The sequence below is a fragment of the Chaetodon auriga genome, chromosome 17 (assembly GCF_051107435.1).
Source record: "Chaetodon auriga isolate fChaAug3 chromosome 17, fChaAug3.hap1, whole genome shotgun sequence".
Lineage (NCBI taxonomy): Eukaryota > Metazoa > Chordata > Actinopteri > Chaetodontiformes > Chaetodontidae > Chaetodon > Chaetodon auriga.
Genome location: NC_135090.1, coordinates 23870001 through 23888809, shown reverse-complemented (window position 1 = coordinate 23888809; position 18809 = coordinate 23870001). Strand labels below are relative to the sequence as shown.

The 18809-nt window shown below is 47.1% G+C and overlaps 2 protein-coding genes across 2 annotated transcripts; both read right to left on the bottom strand.

The window, feature by feature from the left end:
• Positions 1–751: 751 nt before the first annotated feature.
• Positions 752–11947, bottom strand: rfx5 (regulatory factor X, 5). Its single transcript, XM_076754067.1, has 11 exons — positions 11922–11947; positions 10412–10565; positions 10257–10290; positions 10054–10136; positions 9792–9914; positions 9581–9697; positions 9120–9198; positions 8693–8891; positions 8190–8272; positions 7944–8108; positions 752–7750 (listed from the first exon to the last, which is right to left on the bottom strand). The coding sequence occupies exons 2-11, from the start codon at positions 10531–10533 to the stop codon at positions 6560–6562; spliced, it is 2196 nt and encodes a 731-aa protein (XP_076610182.1). The 5' UTR covers positions 10534–10565; positions 11922–11947; the 3' UTR covers positions 752–6559.
• Positions 11948–12538: 591 nt separating this feature from the next.
• Positions 12539–17386, bottom strand: psmb4 (proteasome 20S subunit beta 4). Its single transcript, XM_076754117.1, has 8 exons — positions 17238–17386; positions 16002–16128; positions 15840–15919; positions 15607–15753; positions 15417–15498; positions 14395–14511; positions 13252–13340; positions 12539–12692 (listed from the first exon to the last, which is right to left on the bottom strand). The coding sequence occupies exons 1-8, from the start codon at positions 17366–17368 to the stop codon at positions 12680–12682; spliced, it is 786 nt and encodes a 261-aa protein (XP_076610232.1). The 5' UTR covers positions 17369–17386; the 3' UTR covers positions 12539–12679.
• Positions 17387–18809: the final 1423 nt, after the last annotated feature.

Here is an 18809-nt window from a genome sequence, read left to right as displayed (position 1 = left end):
TGGATTCTGTGATTATTTTATTCTTTTTCATTTCTACTGTCTGTGAAAACCATTCAGTTTCATTTGAACCTCAGCTAATGAAGATATTCTAATTTATAACAGTAAAATGTTCCGTAACATAAACAGTTCGTTTCTGTTACTTATTATTACTCACATATACTAGAAACCACTTGTCAATATTACAGGATATGTATCGAATTTATGATCACTTGAACCTGCACCACGTTCAATATGATCTGAAACAGAATGAGACGCTACAGCGCCACCCAGTGACCGACAGAGAAACAACAGAGGACAAGAAAGAGGAGGGACAGGAAGAAAAGACAAGAATAAAAAAGAAGATGAGGAAAGAAATGTGAGGAAACACAAGGAAGAGAGGAAGAGATGGAAAAGAGGAAAAAGAGAGGAAGAATAACAGAAACAAAAACAAGGAAAGGAACAAAAAGAAGGGAAACAAGGAAAGAAAGGACGAATGAAAGGAAGAGGAAAGAGAGAAAAAAGGAAGGAAAGGAGAGGAAGAGAAGGAAATGAAACAGACTGGAAAATGAAGGAGAGGAAAACTGAGAGGTGAAAGGAAAGAAAGAGAAAGAGGACAGAAGCAGAAAGGAAACTAGAAAAGAGAAAAGAAAGAAAAGAGAAATGAAAGAAAAGAGAGAAAGAAAGAGAAAGAAAAGAGAGAAAAAAGAAAGAAAAGAGATAGAGAAAAGAGAGAGAGATGAATGAAAAGAAGCAGCTGACAGGACTCGGCCAATGACGTCACTTCCTTTATTCCAGTCGGTCAGTGTAGGAAAATAGATTCACATTAATGTTCTGAGTCTGTCCTCCGTCACTTTTCTGTTTCTCTTCACCACAAACAAACAAACAAACAAACAAAAAGCCTCTAGGTAAACAAAGTGGGGCCACAGAAAAAGCTCACACAGGTAAAGGTGCATTTCGCTGATTATTGTGGTTTCCAAACCAAAGCAGGGACTGACATCGACCTTCAGACCGTAAACATTCAACCAAAGTGCAAAAGAATCTAAACGCAGGAAGAAAACGAAGATTTCAAGAGAACAATACATAAAACGGACAGACCGTCACAGGAAACCATGCAGGAAGCAACAGCAATAATAATAATAATAATAATAATAATAAAATCTGCACATCAACGAGCTGTACAACTGTACGAAGAGACAAAGACAGAAGCGAAGAACAAAAGAGCAGGAATAAATTAAAAAGAAGAGAAACTCACTAAATCCAGTGGAAACAGTGATGATGTCAGCTCTAAATGGAGCGCTAAATGATGCTGTTTGATGTCAGAGCCCCACTCAGGGTCAGGGAGGCAGGGAGGCAGGTTCAGGGTCAGTTCAGGGAGTCACGGAGTCTGAAGTCAGCTGGAAAATGAAACTGAGTGAATTCAGGAACTGAACCTCTAAAATCTCTGAGTGGGTCTCTGACAGGAAACAGAGCTACTTTCAGTTTAGACTGGGAGTTCACCACCACCACCACCATCATCATCATCATCATCATCATTGTCACAATGACCGCAGTGCTTGACCGGGATCAGATCAGACACACAAACGTCTCGTCATCTGGTCACCTGAACCGTTTGTTCACCGTCTTCATGTCTTCTTCTGCAGATTAAACTCCTGCCATTCATTCAGGTCAGATGACACGTGAATGTCATGTGATCCAATGATCTCCCAATCAGAACAGACGGAGCCTCCTGGATGACATCAGAGACATCTTACAGAACAAAAAAGGAGTTCCTTCGTACGTCTCCAGGTCACCTGAGCTGAACACCTGACCATCACTGACGTTGTCTACTTCCTGTGAAGCTGCATGAGGATTTCACTGAGCTTAAAACTGCTCTGAGCTTCTCTTTAACTTCAATAAGTCTATAAATCAAAGTGAGATTAGACCAAAGTAGGAAGCTAAAAATGAGGCCTGTAGCACCTTGAAGCACCACAGACGGAGGCAGTACAGGAAGTGACATTAGAGGACGCCGTGTCGCTGAGTCTGATCCTTCGAGGTTAAGGCACTGCTACCCGAATTCCGATCCATTAGTCTTTGATTATCTGACCCGTTTCTGTTTTTTTTTTTTCTCTGAGCAGCGCGGCTCCACAGTGAAAGATTCCTACGACCACCTCCACCTTTACAGCCCAGTTCCTACTGGAAGTCCAAACTGGGCAGAACTGGGGCTCTCCCGCCTTCGCTGACTGAACCACTTCATGAACTCCTTCACAGTGCTGGTAAAGGTCTGGACTTCTCTGCACATGTCCAGTCGGACAAACTGGGGCCATTTGTCCGAGTCGTTCTGAATCTGGATCGGTTCTGCTGGTCGTCCAGGATTCTTCTAGTCCTCAGTTCTCCCAGAGTCAAACTGAGCCACACAAGGCTACAGCGGCTTTTCTTGCCATCAGTGACTTGTTAAAAAACATTTGTCAGACTCCTTTTCGACCTGGACTTCCAAAGATTCTGGAGGAAACTCGTGTCCAACAACAGTCCCAGTTAGTCCAGTTTAAGGGAAAAACTGAGCCAAACTGCAGCTGAACTTCCAGACTTTTCCCAAACGTTCACGCAGGTCCTGCAGAGAACTCTGCACTTCCAGTTAGCCCAGTCAGACCAGTTAGCTGACGTTGTCCAACAGCTCCATTAGTGCAACTTGCTCTAAACCATTTCAGGCCCTTTCTTTACAGAGTTCAGTCCTCCAGTCCGCCCAGGCCAATGTCCCATCATGCTCTTTTTTCAGGCTCACAGCTCCTGAAGGAATGTCCAGGTAACGTATAGTTTTTCCAACCCACTTTAGATAAAACCACGCCCACTTCCCTGTGACGAAGTGTCCACTGCTGTGTTCCCAAATCCGACGGCCGCATCAGACCGCAGAGCCGCGATGATAACACGTCTGATGAATTTAGTCTTTGTCAGACGACAGAGGAGATGAGCGTTAACCGTGACCACGGTTTCACCTGAAGTGAGGTGGAAAAAACGATCATCCAGGTAGCCCAGTTCACCCAGTTAAAGGGCTGCTGGATTTAAAACCCTTTTCCAAGCTTTCAACCAGTAACCACAGGAAATATTGCATGTCCATTTGGCCCAGTTGGTGGTTCAGACTGGGGCTTCCTCTTCCTCCGGGGCCTTTTAATATCCAGAACCAAACTCACTTCCTTCCGTTTCCAGCTGCTGCATCGCTTCAGGCTTTACATCAACTTTAGATTCACATCAAGACCCGAGAAGCAACATTTCACTGTGATGTTGGGGCTGAGATACATCTCTTAAAATGTCCCGCTGCAACCTTCAGCCTGTTCTGGGTATCTTACTGCGAGTTTCTTGACAGTTTGAAATTATAAAGTCAGTCAGACAGTGAGGATGATGAAGGTGCACCTCCTGCTGATGAAGGTCAGTTTGCTCTCATTGGTTTGATCCTACAGGAGTGAAGCTTCTATTTGCTTCAAAGGAAGTTCTTCTTAGCACGTCTGTCCTTCTAAAACTGTCAATCTGACGATCATGTCCAACAAGTCAAGAGAAGTCCACTTTAAGACCAGCAAGTGTCCAGTCAGGTTTATGTTGCGTTTCAAGTCCTAAATGTTGGTCTTCAACTCATTCAAAGTCATCTGTCGTCGGGAAAATGAATTACTGGTTTCGTTTTTTGAGTCAAGTCCTGAGTCAAGGTCAAGCTGCAAGTCTCCTCTGATTTTAAGTTGAAAGTCCCCAGAGCCCATCATGTGAAATGTTGCTTGAATCTATCCCTCTAGGTTGGTCTGTCCATCCCGTCCTCCAGTGAACGTCCCTCTTTATTCATGCTGTTAAACTCTGGACTCAACAGTTTCAACAAGGGTTTCAGCCATAAAAAATAAATCTGGTGCTGCCTGGTCGGCACGACATCACATCACTCATAAACACTTGTCATCGCATTTCCTCGATGCATAAAACAATAATTTCATCACGCTGAGGGATTTTCTCTCGTTTTAACTTTCTAACAGTGCAACTTTTCACTTGTTTCAGTTCTGTCAGAAAAGGGCTGAGACCCGCTGGCTAAAGGGAGACAGAGTTAGCATCTTTAGTGCTTCTCTCAGTCAAGCATTATGGGATGTTGCTGTAGCAGCATGTTTATCTGCCAGAGTCTCACTTCAAGGCTTCAACTCTCTTTCCCATCATGCAACAGGTAGCTAACAGTCATGACGTGTTTCAGTGTCCCTTTAACCAACCTGAAGCTCTCGTTATCACAGGACGGAGAAACACACACACACACACACACACACACACACACACACACACACACACTTTGATGTGCGAGTGTTGACAAAAAAAAGGTTTTTGTACAAATCTGTGATCACAGGATGAAAAACAGCGAAGGCCAAGCCCCGCGGTTTGTAGCACCAACGATGAAGAAGACGCCCTCACAGGGAGGAAGAGGCAGTTCGGAAGAGGTGAAGAACAAACATCAGCAATGTGACATTACCATGACGATGGAGCGCCAAACAACTCCTCCAGAGAGGAAGAGGAGGGTAGGTTTGTTGCCTTTTTGGAAACAGGAAGAAACAGTTTTTCACTTTTTCAGCATTTCCTGCTTAACAAAAGATGATTCGTTGATTAATCAATCAGTCGATACAAAATTAACCTGCAACTATTTTGATGAATTTATTCCATTTTTAGGTTCAGATTTTTGCTGTCATTTGCTTTATCTTATGAGACCCTAAAATGAGTGTCTTTGCCTTTTTGACTGCCGGTTGGACAGAACAAGACGTCGCCTGGAGCTTCAGGAAACTGTCATGGACATTCTCAACATGGCAGTTCAAACTGCCTGGAAAAGTCCAACGTGATGTCCTTTTCTGTCATCCTAAGAGTCTGAGAGCCAGCTGACGAGGCCAGAATCTTTTATTTTGAAGGGTAAGTCACATTGCTAATGCAGACGGTGCTTCAGTGGTGATCGAGAGGCGGTCAAAGAGTTAGTGCAAAGGGCGCATGGCAACATACAACAGCAGCTACGCCGGCTAGCAGGCTAATCATGTAGCCTGAAGTTCAGTGCTACAGAAGCTAACTTTTTCCACATTAATCCGTCATTTTTACTGCATCCATAATGTGTTTTAGTGCTACGCGGCAGGTGATGTTGTGCTTAGCTCTTTGTGCCTGAGCTCACACCATTTTCTTCAACAAGAAAAGCCAAAATTCAAACTTCTGGATTTCTGGGGTTTGCATCAAAAACGGCAATTAGACCCCACAAATCAGCATTTCTTCACTGAGGTTTGCATCTCAGCGAGCTGTGCTGAGGCGGGAGGGGTAGACATTTTATAAGTGCTTACGTCAGTCCACAGGTTTGGCATCAGGAGTGCTCGGGGTGAAAGAAGTGAAACGGTGAAAGGGCCGATGACTACAAAGAAAAATCTGGTCTTAAGCCCGACTGATCACAGACAGACCCGACACGAAGCGTTTGTGTGTCCTTGTCTTCACTGAACCTCGATGACCCGGGATAGATAAAAAACTGAACCTCATGTGAACAAGGCTCCTTTGACATAGTATTTCTGGGTTATGGGGAGTTATGACAGCCTTGAAATGTTGTGTCTCGACCCTCCCCGTCTCTCTCTCTCCCTCTCTCTCTCTGTCACACACACAGACACTCAGACACACCATCAGAAACGTCTGCTTAACCAACACTGATGCAAACACAACAGACCAAAGCTGCTCAGAGCAGAGAGCCGAGCTTCGATTCACATTCAATCCAAAACTCAAAGTGAAGACCATCAGGTCCATTTTTCAGCCTCTTCCAGGTGTAACAGGATGTCGTCCTCACCTGCACGAGACGTTCTGTCCAGTTACTAAACTTTAAAGGCTTAAAAATGTCCAGTTTTATTTCCCTGCAATCGCACATGTTCCAGAGATGTGGACCAATGAGAAAAGCTTTCAGCAAACATGCTAACATCTGTTTTCTCCACGTCCCTGAACTGAAGGTGAATCTCAGCCGAGCTCCTTTAAGAGTCTTTTTTCAATATGGAGCTCAAAGAACCTTCACAAGGCTCTGACCCGTAGTACCTGCTATAACTACCCCCTTCAGGCTGAACTGTCTGGGCCAGACTCAACACTGAAGACGTGTCTCTTTCTCCTCTGCCTCCATCATTTCGTCCTCCCTCCTTCCTTTATGTCCCTTGTCTTTTATCTGTGTCTTTTATATGTTGACTGATCTGAAGCAGCAGAGGTGAAGAGAAGTTTGATAAAGGATAAAAGGAGGCAAGGAGGCAAGGAAGGAAGAGAGGAAGGTTTGACTTCAGGCCCAGCCACCTGAGGATTCATTCTTCTGGTTTCAGCCACAGACAGACAGACAGACAGACAGACAGACAGACATGCAGTTAAAGAATCGCAGGTTTCTAAAAGCATCCGGTATGTTTACAAGTGCAATGGCAGCTGATGGAAAGACGGTTTGGCTTCATTTATCCTCCTCGATTGGCTCTCTGCTGTCACCAATCTGGGATTTCCACCAATGAGGAAAAGGAGAGGTAAGGGGGCGGGGCTTTGTGGCAGTGAGGTAAAAGCTGAGCGAGGAAGGAGGGCTGATAAAAAACACCAAGAAGAAGACCAGTGACAGCTAGTGACCCTCTCTCTTTGAGGAGGTGCTGCCGCTCTCTTTGGCCTCCTCCTCGCTTTTCACCACAGTGATGGAGGAGATGGAGGAAGAGGAGGCCGGAACAGCAGAAGAGGAAGAGGTGGAGGCGGAAGGCAGCGGTGGGTTGACGTGCAGCTCTACCGGCGTCAATGTTATCTCCACTTCCCCTTGCTCCTCATGCAGTGTGGGCAGAGGAAGAGGAGGATGGAGGTGCGCGGCGGGCAGAGGAGCAGTGCTGCTGTTGTTATTGCTCGGCCTCGGAGCTTTCTGGATGACCTCCACCATCGGGGTCCGGCCTGACGCCGCCAGCTCCCAGTTGGGGTTCCCTGGACTCTGGAACAGCAGCAGCGGCCTGGTGTGGTGCTCCGTCTCCACCGCCGTGCCGGGCTGACACTGCACCACCACCCCGCGGTGCTCCATCAGCCGGTCAGACATCGCTGGCAGCGGACTCAGAACCAGCCCCGGCTGGTCCTGGATCACCAACTCCAACACAGGCTGCGAGGAGGACGAGGAGGAGGACGAGGAGGAAGAGGCTTTCTGGATGACCCCTCCGGTCAGGGAAGTGATGATGGGAGGGTGGGAGGGAGGTGCAGGATGGGAAGGCTGGGGAGGAACAGCAGCAGCAGCAGGAGGAGGAGGAGGAGGAGGAGGAGGAGGAGGAGGCAGGGCGTCCTCTGGCCGAGGTTTTCTCGGTCTTCCACGTTTCCGTTTCACTGGAGGAGCGCTGACGGCAGAGCCAGCAGACACGCCCATGGCGCCGCCTGGCGTCACCACCTCGAGGGGGCGCTTGCTGCTCCCTCGTGCTTTCTGGACCACAGAGGTGGGGGCTGCGGGAGTGTGCTGCTGCTGCTGCTGCTGAGGAGGAGGAGGGGGAGGAGGTTGTGGTGGCGGGGCGACCTTCTCCCTCTCGTAAGAAAGACACCCCTGAGGCAGGATCATCACCGGAACCGGCCCGCCCTGCTGCTGGGGCAGCGTCGCCATGGCGATGACCTTCACCCCACCACCGCTGGCGGCGGCAGCGGCGGCGGGTCCTCCGGGTCCAGACGCCCCCCCGACACCTGAGGCGTCTTTGGGAGCCAGCGAGGGCGGAGAGGAGCGGACAGATAGCTGGGCCTTGTCGGGGATGGAGCTCCGTGGGAGGATTCTGGGTAACTGCTTCATGAAGGCCTCGACCTGTGCGCCATCAATCAGATACTTCTGTTATTGATTGATTGATCAGTTTATCAGTAACCAGTACTGAACAAAAGAATAAACAAACACTGACCGGAACGAGAAACACACACGTTTCAAATAAATGGAACAAAATGACTTCAGCTGTTAGCAAACAGGTGCTGGAGGTGAGACCAGGTGCAGACTGTTGACTTACAGCAGGCCGCAGAGAGGAGGAGGAGGAGGAGGAGGAGGAGGAGGAGGAAGAGGAGGCAGGAGGAGGAGGAGGAGAGTCCAGGGATGAAGGTTTAGCCGCTGCAGCTGATTTGTCTCCAGATGGCAGCTTCAGTGAAGACGAGGAGGAGGAGTCTCCAAGTTCCCTCTAAAGACAGACAGGTAGCAGTGAGCAGCAGTGTCACATGACCTGTACGTGATCAGTGATTGGACAGAAACACGCCAGCACCTTCTGATCAGCAGCTCCGTCACTTTCAGCCTTAGAGATGACCGGTGTTTTCTTGATGACCTTGTGGGGTTTTGCTGGACCTCCTGTGGACAGACAGACAGAGACAGACGGACGGATAAAACATGTGGCGTGATCTGATTTGTCTGATCACATCTGGAGGTCGTCGCTGAGGTCGGCGTAAACACAACATGCTGTGACACCGAGACAGACGTTTGTTTGCAGTTGACGTCAAATTAAATTCAGCGAGCGAGCTAAAAGAGACAGGCCTCTAATGACCGCGTCTGTTCTGAACCCTGAAAGCACCAGCAGACAGTTACTGAACAGACCGGTGTGAAAACGAAGGCACTGCAGGTGGAAACGAGCCAGAAACTGTAAGAAGAGACTGTGTCACACTCGTCTGCTAACAAGCCGAAGCCGTCACGGTGCTACAGAGCGGCCAACACGTCGGACCAGGACAAATTGACAGAATCATCTTTATGCATTAGTTTGTCGTTTCATACGACCTGCGAGGGCTGCGGAGGTGACCAGCTCGGCCTGGCTGCAGCGAGGGTTGACGATGTGCTCCTGGATCAGGTAGCGAGCGATTTCCACCACCGTGTCGAACGAGCGCTTCAGGATCTTCTGCGCCCAATCACAGATCAGCTCGCATGCCGCCTCCGTCACTTCCTGTTTATATGTCTGGACCAACTCGGTCAGCTCTGCCTGGAGACGAAGACAAAGACACGTCAGCAGAGCTGTGGGCACAGACTGGTCATACTGTTGGACATGTGTACGTACTCTGTGTTAATTAAGACCTGATGATGTGTTCAATGAACCACTGTCTTCTACGTGGATGGAAAATCCTGAATCTGACTCTGGATCTTCGTGTGTGTGTGTGTGTGCGTGTGTGTGTGTGTGTGTGTGTGTGTGTGTGTGTGTGTGTGTGTGTACCGGGTCATTCTTCAGGTCCAGGTTGGGCAGCAGAGGCATGTTGAGAACCGTCTTCCTCCTGATACCGCTGTAACAGTACGTGTCAGCTGGGCAGGTTAGGGAATTCAACCAGCGACCTGGAGAGAGTACGACTCCTAAAGCCCGTAAACCAGGCGCTCCTTTCTAAAACTTAGAAACTTTCTAAGAAGCTTAGAGGAGCTTCGTGTCCACCCACTACGTCCCACAACCAACCTTAAAGGTTAATGCAAAGTGAGCACTGTCTTCATCATGAATATTTTAAATGTCCACCTCCCACGCTGGGAGGTGGACAATGCGTCTTTCAAGGCCACAGACCTTCATGTCAAACCCATCTGAACCAGATCTCAAAGTCATAATAAGTCTACTACACATTAATTCAATCAAACAGGAGGGGATGGTGTCCTCCAATCCTGAGGGACACCGTCCTGCAGCTGAAAGGATATTTGGACTGTCCTCTGCCGCCGAGCCGTCGGGCCTTGATGTTGGGAAAAATATCTCTGATGATCTTCCCAAAGTTGGCAGCGCTCAGGGGACGATGCTGCAGGTTCTCACAGTATCTCCTGGAGGACAGAGACGCAAACAGGAGGACACTCAGGGATCACATGACCAATCAACCGACCTCACAAACTGCAACTTGTGTGTGCGTTCTCTGACTTGTATGTCTCGTAGACATCCTGTTTGGGCAGGCAGGTGTCTGAATGCTCCTCCAGGTGACTGCGGATCCAGTTACAGGTGTGAAGCTGGTCGGCTGTGTTGAATGAACTGGAGTCACCGCCACTGCGCGCGCGCACACACACACACACACACACACACACACACACACACACACACACACACACACACACACACACACCAAAAGTCAGAGGGAGTCACACAGATCTGTCTTGCTACATGTCTTGGACGCAGCAGGGCTGACCTCTTGTCTCCACAGCTGGGTCCAGAGGGCAGCTGGAGGTACAGGTACAGCTTGTCGTTGTCGGAGAAACGCTGAACATCTTGCTGTGAAAGAGGACAGAACAGAACACACCTGAGTGCTGACGTGAGGTGCTTCCTCTCACCTGCACACATCACTGATCTACTGTTTCATCACTGACTTGAAGTTCAGAGAGCGGCTCTTACCAGGATCTGGTCCACTTTGGTCTGAACACTCTTACTGCAAGACAGAGAATACACCAATCAGTAACCTGCTCAGAGGCCTCCGCGCAGACTCACAAGACTGAAACTTGTTTCTTTACATATTTATAATACACACACACACAGCAGAGTTGACTCACGAGATGTTGCTCTTGAGTTTTTGTAACAGCATGCTGGGCTCCGTGTCGCCCTCCCCGGCCTCCAGCCCGGCCTCCCCCCTCCGCGAGGCTTCAGCCCGCTGGCGCCGCTGGTCCTCCGACATCTGGACACCTAACCAGTGCTGAGTACCACCATCTGAGGAGGACACACAGACAGAGGACTGATGTCCACACTTCACGCGATGCTGAGAAGTCACACTTTACTGTGTTACAGATCTGATTTTAAATGATTTTATTTACTTTTTTGAACATCAAGCTCCATACAACAAGTCACACTGACGACGTGAGAGCGTGTTTTGTTTCTGTGGTGATTTAAAAATGACTCATCCACATACACGAACATGTGCAGCTCTGTGTTACTTATATGAGGTTTGTGTTTGGGGGACATGAAGCCTGATGGAACATGGAGCTGGACAGAGACCAGCAACATCCTGAGCTCTCAGACGGGATGGAACGAGATGATTTTAACATTTCACAGAAACAAGATGAATAAGAAAATTGCATTTTACAGGAGTGACTTTAAAAATGTAGATTAGTCAGTGCAGGAGATGGACACGATGTGAATCCATCAGTCTGTTGGACCGTTTCTTTCCGCGCAGGGACAGTAACAGCTGACAGACTGATAGACAGACAGGCGGGTCACTCCCACCTCTCTCCTGTCACTGCAGCGCCTCATTTTCACCATCATACGACATTGTAAAAAGCTCAGATTTCAGTCCGGTTCCGCGTTCACAGCCGGTTAAAGGGGCCCGCTGGCTGCTGGGTAGTGTCACATGTCGGCAGTCACGGTGCCGTTAAACGTTACTACTACAACCGGATCGGGAGGCATGTTACACTGGAGCCACACACAGCCGGCCAAACGCAGTAACACATCGGCTAATGGAAGCTGGAAATGCTAATGTGCCAGCCGCCGAAATGTGACGGCCGTGCTCCCCATGTCCTGCCTGACTGCTGTGTTTACAGCGGGCGTACAGCCGGTGGTCATGTGCCTGCCATTTACTATAACACACACACACACACACACACACACACACACACACACACGGACCCAGCTAACATGTTACTGCCGAGCTAACTGGCTAGCGGACAACAGACACCTTCAACATTAGCTGACTGCGGGAGCGACACTTCGACACTTTAGCTGGACTGTTTTCCAGACAGATCTGACGATATTCCAAAGCCGTAGAAACTGACAAAAGTGCCTCCCATGAAGGAAATTAGTACTACTTTGACTAACGTTGGCATTTGCCGCGTTACTACGTGGCTAGCCAGAAGCTCGCAGTTAACCGTAGTAGGACAGCTAACTAGCCTAGCTTGTTGCTATCAGATAGCAATAGCTAGCAAGCACTGAAACACCCCGTAAACATGATTTACACGCCATTTGTAATTTCAAAATAATTCCCTATAATAGTTAATTTATTTTGGTATTAATGTACGATCGGTTCAGCGAGTCTCATTTGAGTATTTATTTTAAAAAAGAAAAAGAAAGTACCTGAGCCAAGATACAGCAAAAATCCCCTTTCAGATTTTTTTGTGATTGGACGACTTTGTTATGTCTGCCTGACTACAAAGCCGACGACTATTCCGATTGGTGAGCTGTGACAAATCTGCCCGGATACTAAAAACGGGTGAGACTCCATTCGTCGAGCAAAATTATTTTTCTGACACGGATTATTTTGATTGGACGCGTTTTCCTGGTCTGCCCAGTTACAAAACAGATGAATTTATTTTGCAAAATCTGCATAGCAACAGCCGTCATATTTAGACAGCAAAAGCGTAAAAACTTGAAACATACATTTTTTTGATGTATGAAACATATTGAATGTGTATGAATATTATATAGTCCAGGGGAGTACAGACACATTACAGAGGCTACACATAACTGCATTTTATTAATATAAAACCAACTTCTTGGTTCACGTTCTCAAGTGAAACACTTGATCAAACACATTTTGAATAGTGTCGAAGCAGACACGATGTATGCCATTTAAAAGGCAAACACTTCAATTATTCTTGAATTCTGCTACTTCCTGTTCAAAGTTTTCAAGTGGTTGCCACATTCATCTGTGCAAACCTACGACACCAGAAAAAAAAAAGACTCTTCTGAAATCTATTTTTATCACATTTATTTTCCATTATACAAAAGTTACAGTGAACATCAGGAAAAAAAAACTGAACTGGGAAAGATAAGTTTGTGAGTTGTTTTTGACTCAGCAGAGAGAGCAAAGCTTCATCAGTCGCAGCTCGTCTTCACTCGAACCCGCTGCAGAGAAACAGGAAAACAAGAATGTAAAGTCCAGTGTGGAGGATTCAGTGGCATCTAGCAGTGACGTTGCAGACTACACCCGCCTCGCCCTCCCCCCACAGTGGCTGCTAAAAATGGTGAAATGTGCTCTTTAGAGTCAGCATTTGGTTTGTCCACTCTGGGCTCACGTAGAACATGGACGAGGACCCGCTCTGTGTACATCTGCTCCAGATGTTGCTCACAGCGTGTCTGACTTCCTGCGGTGAATCATTTAAAGGGTCGACGTCTTCTACAGCTGCTGAACACTCAACAGCCGGCGCTAACGTGATTGTAATAATATTACTAAAATCTTATTATTAAGGTGTCATATTACTCCATTACTGTAGATTATTTTCTGTTCTTTCTGTTATTGCTGTCTGTCTGGATCAATGGAGTGATATCACATCATATCAAGAATGTAATCTATTACTGTGACATGTTACTGATTACCAGTTTCTGATTTACACGACGTTGCTGCTTTGAAATGATTGCTATCAGGAGGAACTTCAGAGGAATCTTCTGTGACCTTTGACCCTACCTGACCATGTGAGCAATGTCCCAGTTGGTTTCAGAGGACAGAGGACCGATGATCTCCACGCCCTCTTCTGTTACTATGGCGATCTCATACTAAAACAAAAACACAGCATCATGGCATCTGTCCATCCAGCCATCCATCCATCCATCCGTCCATCCACCCGTCCATCCATCTGTCCATCCACCCACCGACCCACCCGTCCTCCCACCCGTCCATCTGTCCATCCATCCACCCATCCATCCATCCGTCCGTCCGTCCGTCCATCCATCCATCCCTCCATCCACCCACCCATCCATCCATCCGTCCGTCCGTCCGTCCGTCCGTCCATCCATCCATCCCTCCATCCCTCCACCCATCCATCCATCCGTCCGTCCATCCATCCATCCCTCCATCCACCCACCCATCCATCCATCCATCCCTCCCTCCATCCTTCCTGACACTTTAAAACAATGTGATGTCAAAAAAGTTTGTTTTTCTTTTCTTACTCTGAAAAAAGAAAAGTGGCGTTTTCAGTCGATAGCTGGTCGAAATGAGCATGAAAACAATCGATTTAACATCAAATAATGTGCAGAAGTTATTCATCTGGTCCTTAAAGAGATTCTGGAGAGTGTTTCCTAATCTAAATGGAGGGTCTGACAAGGGAAGCTGTAGACACTGTAAAACCTCTTCAAGGCAAATTAAAATAAAACTAACTTTATCTTAATGGCTTCTTGGAGATTTAACCTGTTTCATTTTACCAAACTGATCGTCTTTAAAGTCTGGAGGCAAAACACAACTCCAACAAAAGAACAGAGGTTAAGAAGTGAACAGAGTAACTTTGAAAACAGCAGACTTCAGTCAGTCACTGGTGGAAAGCACAGTTACTCAAGTACTTCAGTACAAATTAGAGGTTGGTGTACTTTAGTTCAGTCTTTTGAGGTACTTCGAATCCACAACATCTCAGAGGGAAATATTAGGGAAATAGTACTTAGTATTCATAGTACTGCTTGTGAATTTCCCTTGGGGATGAATAAAGTATCTATCTATCTATCCATCTATCTATCTATCTATCTTGTACTGTGTGGTATTAGTACTCTTAATGAAGACAGGATGTGAATACTTCCTCCACCGCTGGGATCAATGTTGAGAGTACTCAAGAGTACTCACCCTGTTGTAGGAGCGAGCATCTCTGTAGTAGAGCACTTTGAGGCAGCGCTCCACCAGGTCCCGAGCCTCCTGTTTGGTGATCTCCACCTTGTTCTCCACCACCTCCCTCATCAGAGGCTATACGCACACACACGCACACACCAGAGAAAAAGATATTACATAACAGTGAACAAAGGAGAGAACAAGGTTTTTCCTTGGTATTATAGTATTTCATGAACTGCACTTAAAGTACATGTACACAGTAGAGTCCTGCAACGGGCCGGGTGCCCACGGATATCTGACGGGTACCCGCAATTGACGGGTACAAACGGGTGGAAAATATGCATTTATAATTTTACGGGTACGGGCATGGGCGGAACGGAACCAAAAGCGGGCGGGTAACATTTTATTGTGTCATGAAAATCACTAGTTTCAAGCAGCATGACGCAGCGAAGACGCTGCGCATCGCGCAGCACGCACTCTGACCTCCAGTACATAAACACACACAGCAGCAGCGCGTGCGCGCGGAAATAACAACAAAAACAGCATGGAGGAGAAGGAGATACGAGCTAAGTTAGCAAGCGGTGAATATGAAATAGTGGTGCGTCTGTGTGTGACTCGTCAGTCTACTACTGTAAGACTTCGCTGAGAGCGTTAATGAAGGCTGCTGTCCTCGTGTTAAAACAGGCTTGAAAAAATAAAACGTCTTTTTTTTAAGTGAGAGACCGTCTGTTGTAGGCTATTTAGTGCATGTAATCACGGGTAACGGGTCGGGACACGGGTCCATTTTTTGATGGGCGGGGCTGGTTTGACATTTGATGTAATCACGGGTAACGGGTCGGTTCACGGGTCTGATGATTGACGGGCGGGGCGGGCACGGGTTTCGAAAATTGGACCCGTGCAGGACTCTGGTACACAGTTGTTCAGTCATTAACATCTACAGCTGTTACGTATCAGACGCTTGTTTAACGGACATTCAGGTGTTCGAGGATGCCTCCAGGTGGCGCCTGGCTTCACACCAGGAGGAGAACTCACTCACTCACCTGAGCCAGGTATGCTCCAAAGCCTGTGGCCACTGTGGGCGCCTCATAGGCCACGCCCAGCTTGTCCACGTAACCTAGGAAACTGGAAGGAGGCAAGATGGCCGACCGATTAAGTCACGAAGCGTGGTTTGGTACATAACGCAGCTCTGTCAGACAGAGGGAACGTGGGACGAACAGGAAGCTGCCTCACCTCTCTCCGTTGTAGAAACCTCCGATCACGACGGTGTTCCACAGAGGATTCATCTTGCTGCGACGGTTGTACATGACTCTGGTGAGCCAGGAGTGGACGGCCTTCGGACTGTAGCTGTGACCGTCACCCAGCAGCTCCTCGTCGATGCTGACAGAGAGAACGACAACAAAGATCAGCGCGGAGCGATGACACACGGCGAGATGTCTGCACGTGTCAGAGCCGTCGCCGCTTACACCATCTGCTCGATGACCTGCTTCAGATACTGGTAGTCGGCGTAATCTCCGGACGCTCCCAGGATGGTGTTGCTGTTCACCTGAAACAGATCAAACACCGTCAACAACACGCGTTTCCATGTATTTACTGCTGAGGCTGGCGTGTGTCCTGGCGACTGTCACCTTCATGAGACGCGAGATGTTCCTGAAGCGAGCCAGAGAGCCATACGAACCCAACATGTCCGCCGCGATGATGACGCCGCCAGTGAACTTGACGCCAAGCACCGACGTCCCGGTGACCATTGGGTTACTGCGGGGGACGGAGGAGAGACAGGAGGGCCGTCAGTGCTCGTCAACGAGCTCACAGCTGAAGGGCAGATCATCTTCATCACATCATTTCATTGTTTTCTGGAGATTTCTGGATTTTAATAAGGCGAGGATGGCTCTGTTTTCCTTCATCACTGGCACACATCACAGAAAAGGTTCAGTATTTGAACACGGGAAACACTGCTGGCAGTGTGGTCCATCACGTGATCGATGACACGACCATGATGGCGAAAGAAGACAGGCGACATTTTATGTTTTACTCCCACACCCTGAACATGAATATAAATATATATATATACACACACACATATATATATATATATATCAACTCAACATGTTTTAACGAGCAGAACAAACGACGATCATAACTGCTCTTCATTTAACTGCTTCATCACTTCCCTGAGACGAAGACGGTGTCTTCAACTGTCTGTCTTTGTCCAAAACTCCAAAAACATTCAATTTACTTTGATAGAAAAGAGAGAAAATCAGCAAATGTTCACACTGACAGCAGCGATCAACACACAGGTGTGATAATGAACTTAAAAACTGACTTTATCAACCCGTCTGCATCCTCTTTTTAGGCTTTATGGCACATTCACGGAAACCTCCAGCCTTTCAGCTGAATGAAGGAAATAACACACTTTGATGCTTTAATAAACAAAAAACCCTAAATGACAGAAGTCACGAGCAGTGACGTTCTTTGAGAATAAAACCGTTGTGTTTGAAGCCTCAGGTGAGTCTTCACACCTGTAAACTCCAGTACACCTGAGTCCTGTGACGGCTAACGAACACAGCTAACAGTTACTCAGCAAAACTGAACGAAGCGAACGACGATGTTTCTTTCTATTGGTCCTTATTTATGACCAATAGAGACTCGTCTTTGACGTGAGGTCATTAAGTGAGTCCAAAGCATCTTTTCTGAGCTCCGAAAGTGTTAAAACAGATGGAAAGCTACAGTTAGCTTAGCATAAATTAGCTATCGCCTCTCCATGATGATACAGCAGTGCGGCGGAGCACAAACCGAAACCGACCGCGGAGATTCGGCTGAAGTTTGCGGCGGATGGCTCCGGTTTGGCGGACCGGATCACTCACAGTGTGTGTCTGACGGGCCCGCACGAGGAGCCCAGCACGCTGCTGCTGCCGCCGCCGCCGGGGAAAGAGTAAAACTGCCCGGGCTTTGGTCCGTTCTCCCAGAAACTCAGCTTCAGCCCTGACGCCTCCATGTTGAATATCTGCAGGAAGTGACGACACAGCGTCTCCTTGTTGGTATCAGCTGGTCTGACGTCACGGAGCGCTGCTGTACCGCCGCCTGCTGTTTGGATGAACAACAAAACTACAAACTACTGCTACTATAACTACAATTTTTCCTCTTCTTCTTCTTCTTCTTCTTCTTCTTCTTCTTCTTCTTCTTCTTACTACATTATTTTCCAGTAATGCGAAGAACATACTCGATGAAAAATGAACGCTGTGAATTATTTTTCATTTGTTTTTTATTGACTGTTTATAAGCAAGTGGATGTTAAATTAAAAAGACGTTCCTCTGCGCTCCCCTCACAAAAACGTTCAGTGAATGAAAAGATAAAACAGTGAACCTCCCCCGTCTCCTCCCTCAGTTTAGTCCTCCCTCGTTACGTTCAAAGACGAGACTGAGGCGCGTTTGACAGATGAGGAGAAAACCCGGTCCTCTGTAAAAGTACTAAAGTCAAAGTCCTGCCTTCAAAATGTGACTGAAAATATGTCGGTATAATCAGAAAAATGTACTTCAGGTATTAAAGTAAAAGTACTGAGTGCAGTAAAGTGTCTCCTGTGTCTGTTGTCCTCTTGTCTCTGGTCTTTAGATCATTGTGTCTCTGTGTCTGTTGTCCTCTTGTCTCTGGTCTTTAGATCATTGTGTCTCTGTGTCTGTTGTCCTCTTGTCTCTGGTCTTTAGATCATTGTGTCTCTGTGTCTGTTGTCCTCTTGTCTCTGGTCTCTTTAGATCATTGTGTCTCTGTGTCTGTTGTCCTCTTGTCTCTGGTCTTTAGATCATTGTGTCTCTGTGTCTGTTGTCCTCTTGTCTCTGGTCTTGAGATCAGTGTGTCTCCTCGTTCATGTCTCAGCAGGATGTCCCTGTTGGAGTTGGTTGAGGTGGAGCTCATTTTAACTCAAACTAATGATTCTTTTCATTCTGGATCAATCTGGTGATCAGTTTCTCCATCGATCGATCGTTTGCTTTGGAAACATTGTGAAAATAGTGAGAAATGTGGTGACAATGAGCCCAAAGTGACGCCTTCACCATGTTTGTTTGGTCCAACAGTCCAAAGCTCCACATGATTCCAAACACATTCAGATCATTGAGATCATTGAGAGGAAAAGCAGCAAATCAAACATGTGAGAAGATCAAACATCAGATGATTCCACACAGAGATCAATGAAACCATGAAAACAACAGATGATCATTGATCAGCTGATTGATTGATGGCCTGATGGTTTCATTTGGAACTAAACATCAGATTTTATGAACTCTTCGTGTGTTTTTGAGTCAAACTCTGAATGTGTAAAGTAACTAAAGCTGTCAGACAAAGTAATGGAATAAAAAGTACATTATTGAGAAGTACCTCAAATTTGTACTTCAGTACAGAACTCGAGTAAACGTACTTTGTTTAAATTTCAGATGTCTGATGAT

What these genes read in the sequence shown, in the direction of transcription:
- rfx5 (XM_076754067.1), bottom strand. Translation starts at nt 10,533, where the DNA reads ATGTCGGAGGACCAGCGGCGCCAGCGGGCTGAAGCCTCGCGGAGGGGG. An exon ending in CCAAAGTGGACCAGATCCTG is followed by an intron (nt 10,137 to 10,256) that starts GTAAGAGCCGCT and finishes CCTCTTTCACAG; the next exon opens with CAAGATGTTCAGCGTTTCTC. An exon ending in ACGGAGCTGCTGATCAGAAG is followed by an intron (nt 8,109 to 8,189) that starts GTGCTGGCGTGT and finishes GTCTGTCTTTAG; the next exon opens with AGGGAACTTGGAGACTCCTC.
- psmb4 (XM_076754117.1), bottom strand. Translation starts at nt 17,368, where the DNA reads ATGGAGGCGTCAGGGCTGAAGCTGAGTTTCTGGGAGAACGGACCAAAG. An exon ending in CAGGTCATCGAGCAGATGGT is followed by an intron (nt 15,754 to 15,839) that starts GTAAGCGGCGAC and finishes TCTCTCTGTCAG; the next exon opens with CATCGACGAGGAGCTGCTGG. An exon ending in GGTTTCTACAACGGAGAGAG is followed by an intron (nt 15,499 to 15,606) that starts GTGAGGCAGCTT and finishes GCCTCCTTCCAG; the next exon opens with TTTCCTAGGTTACGTGGACA.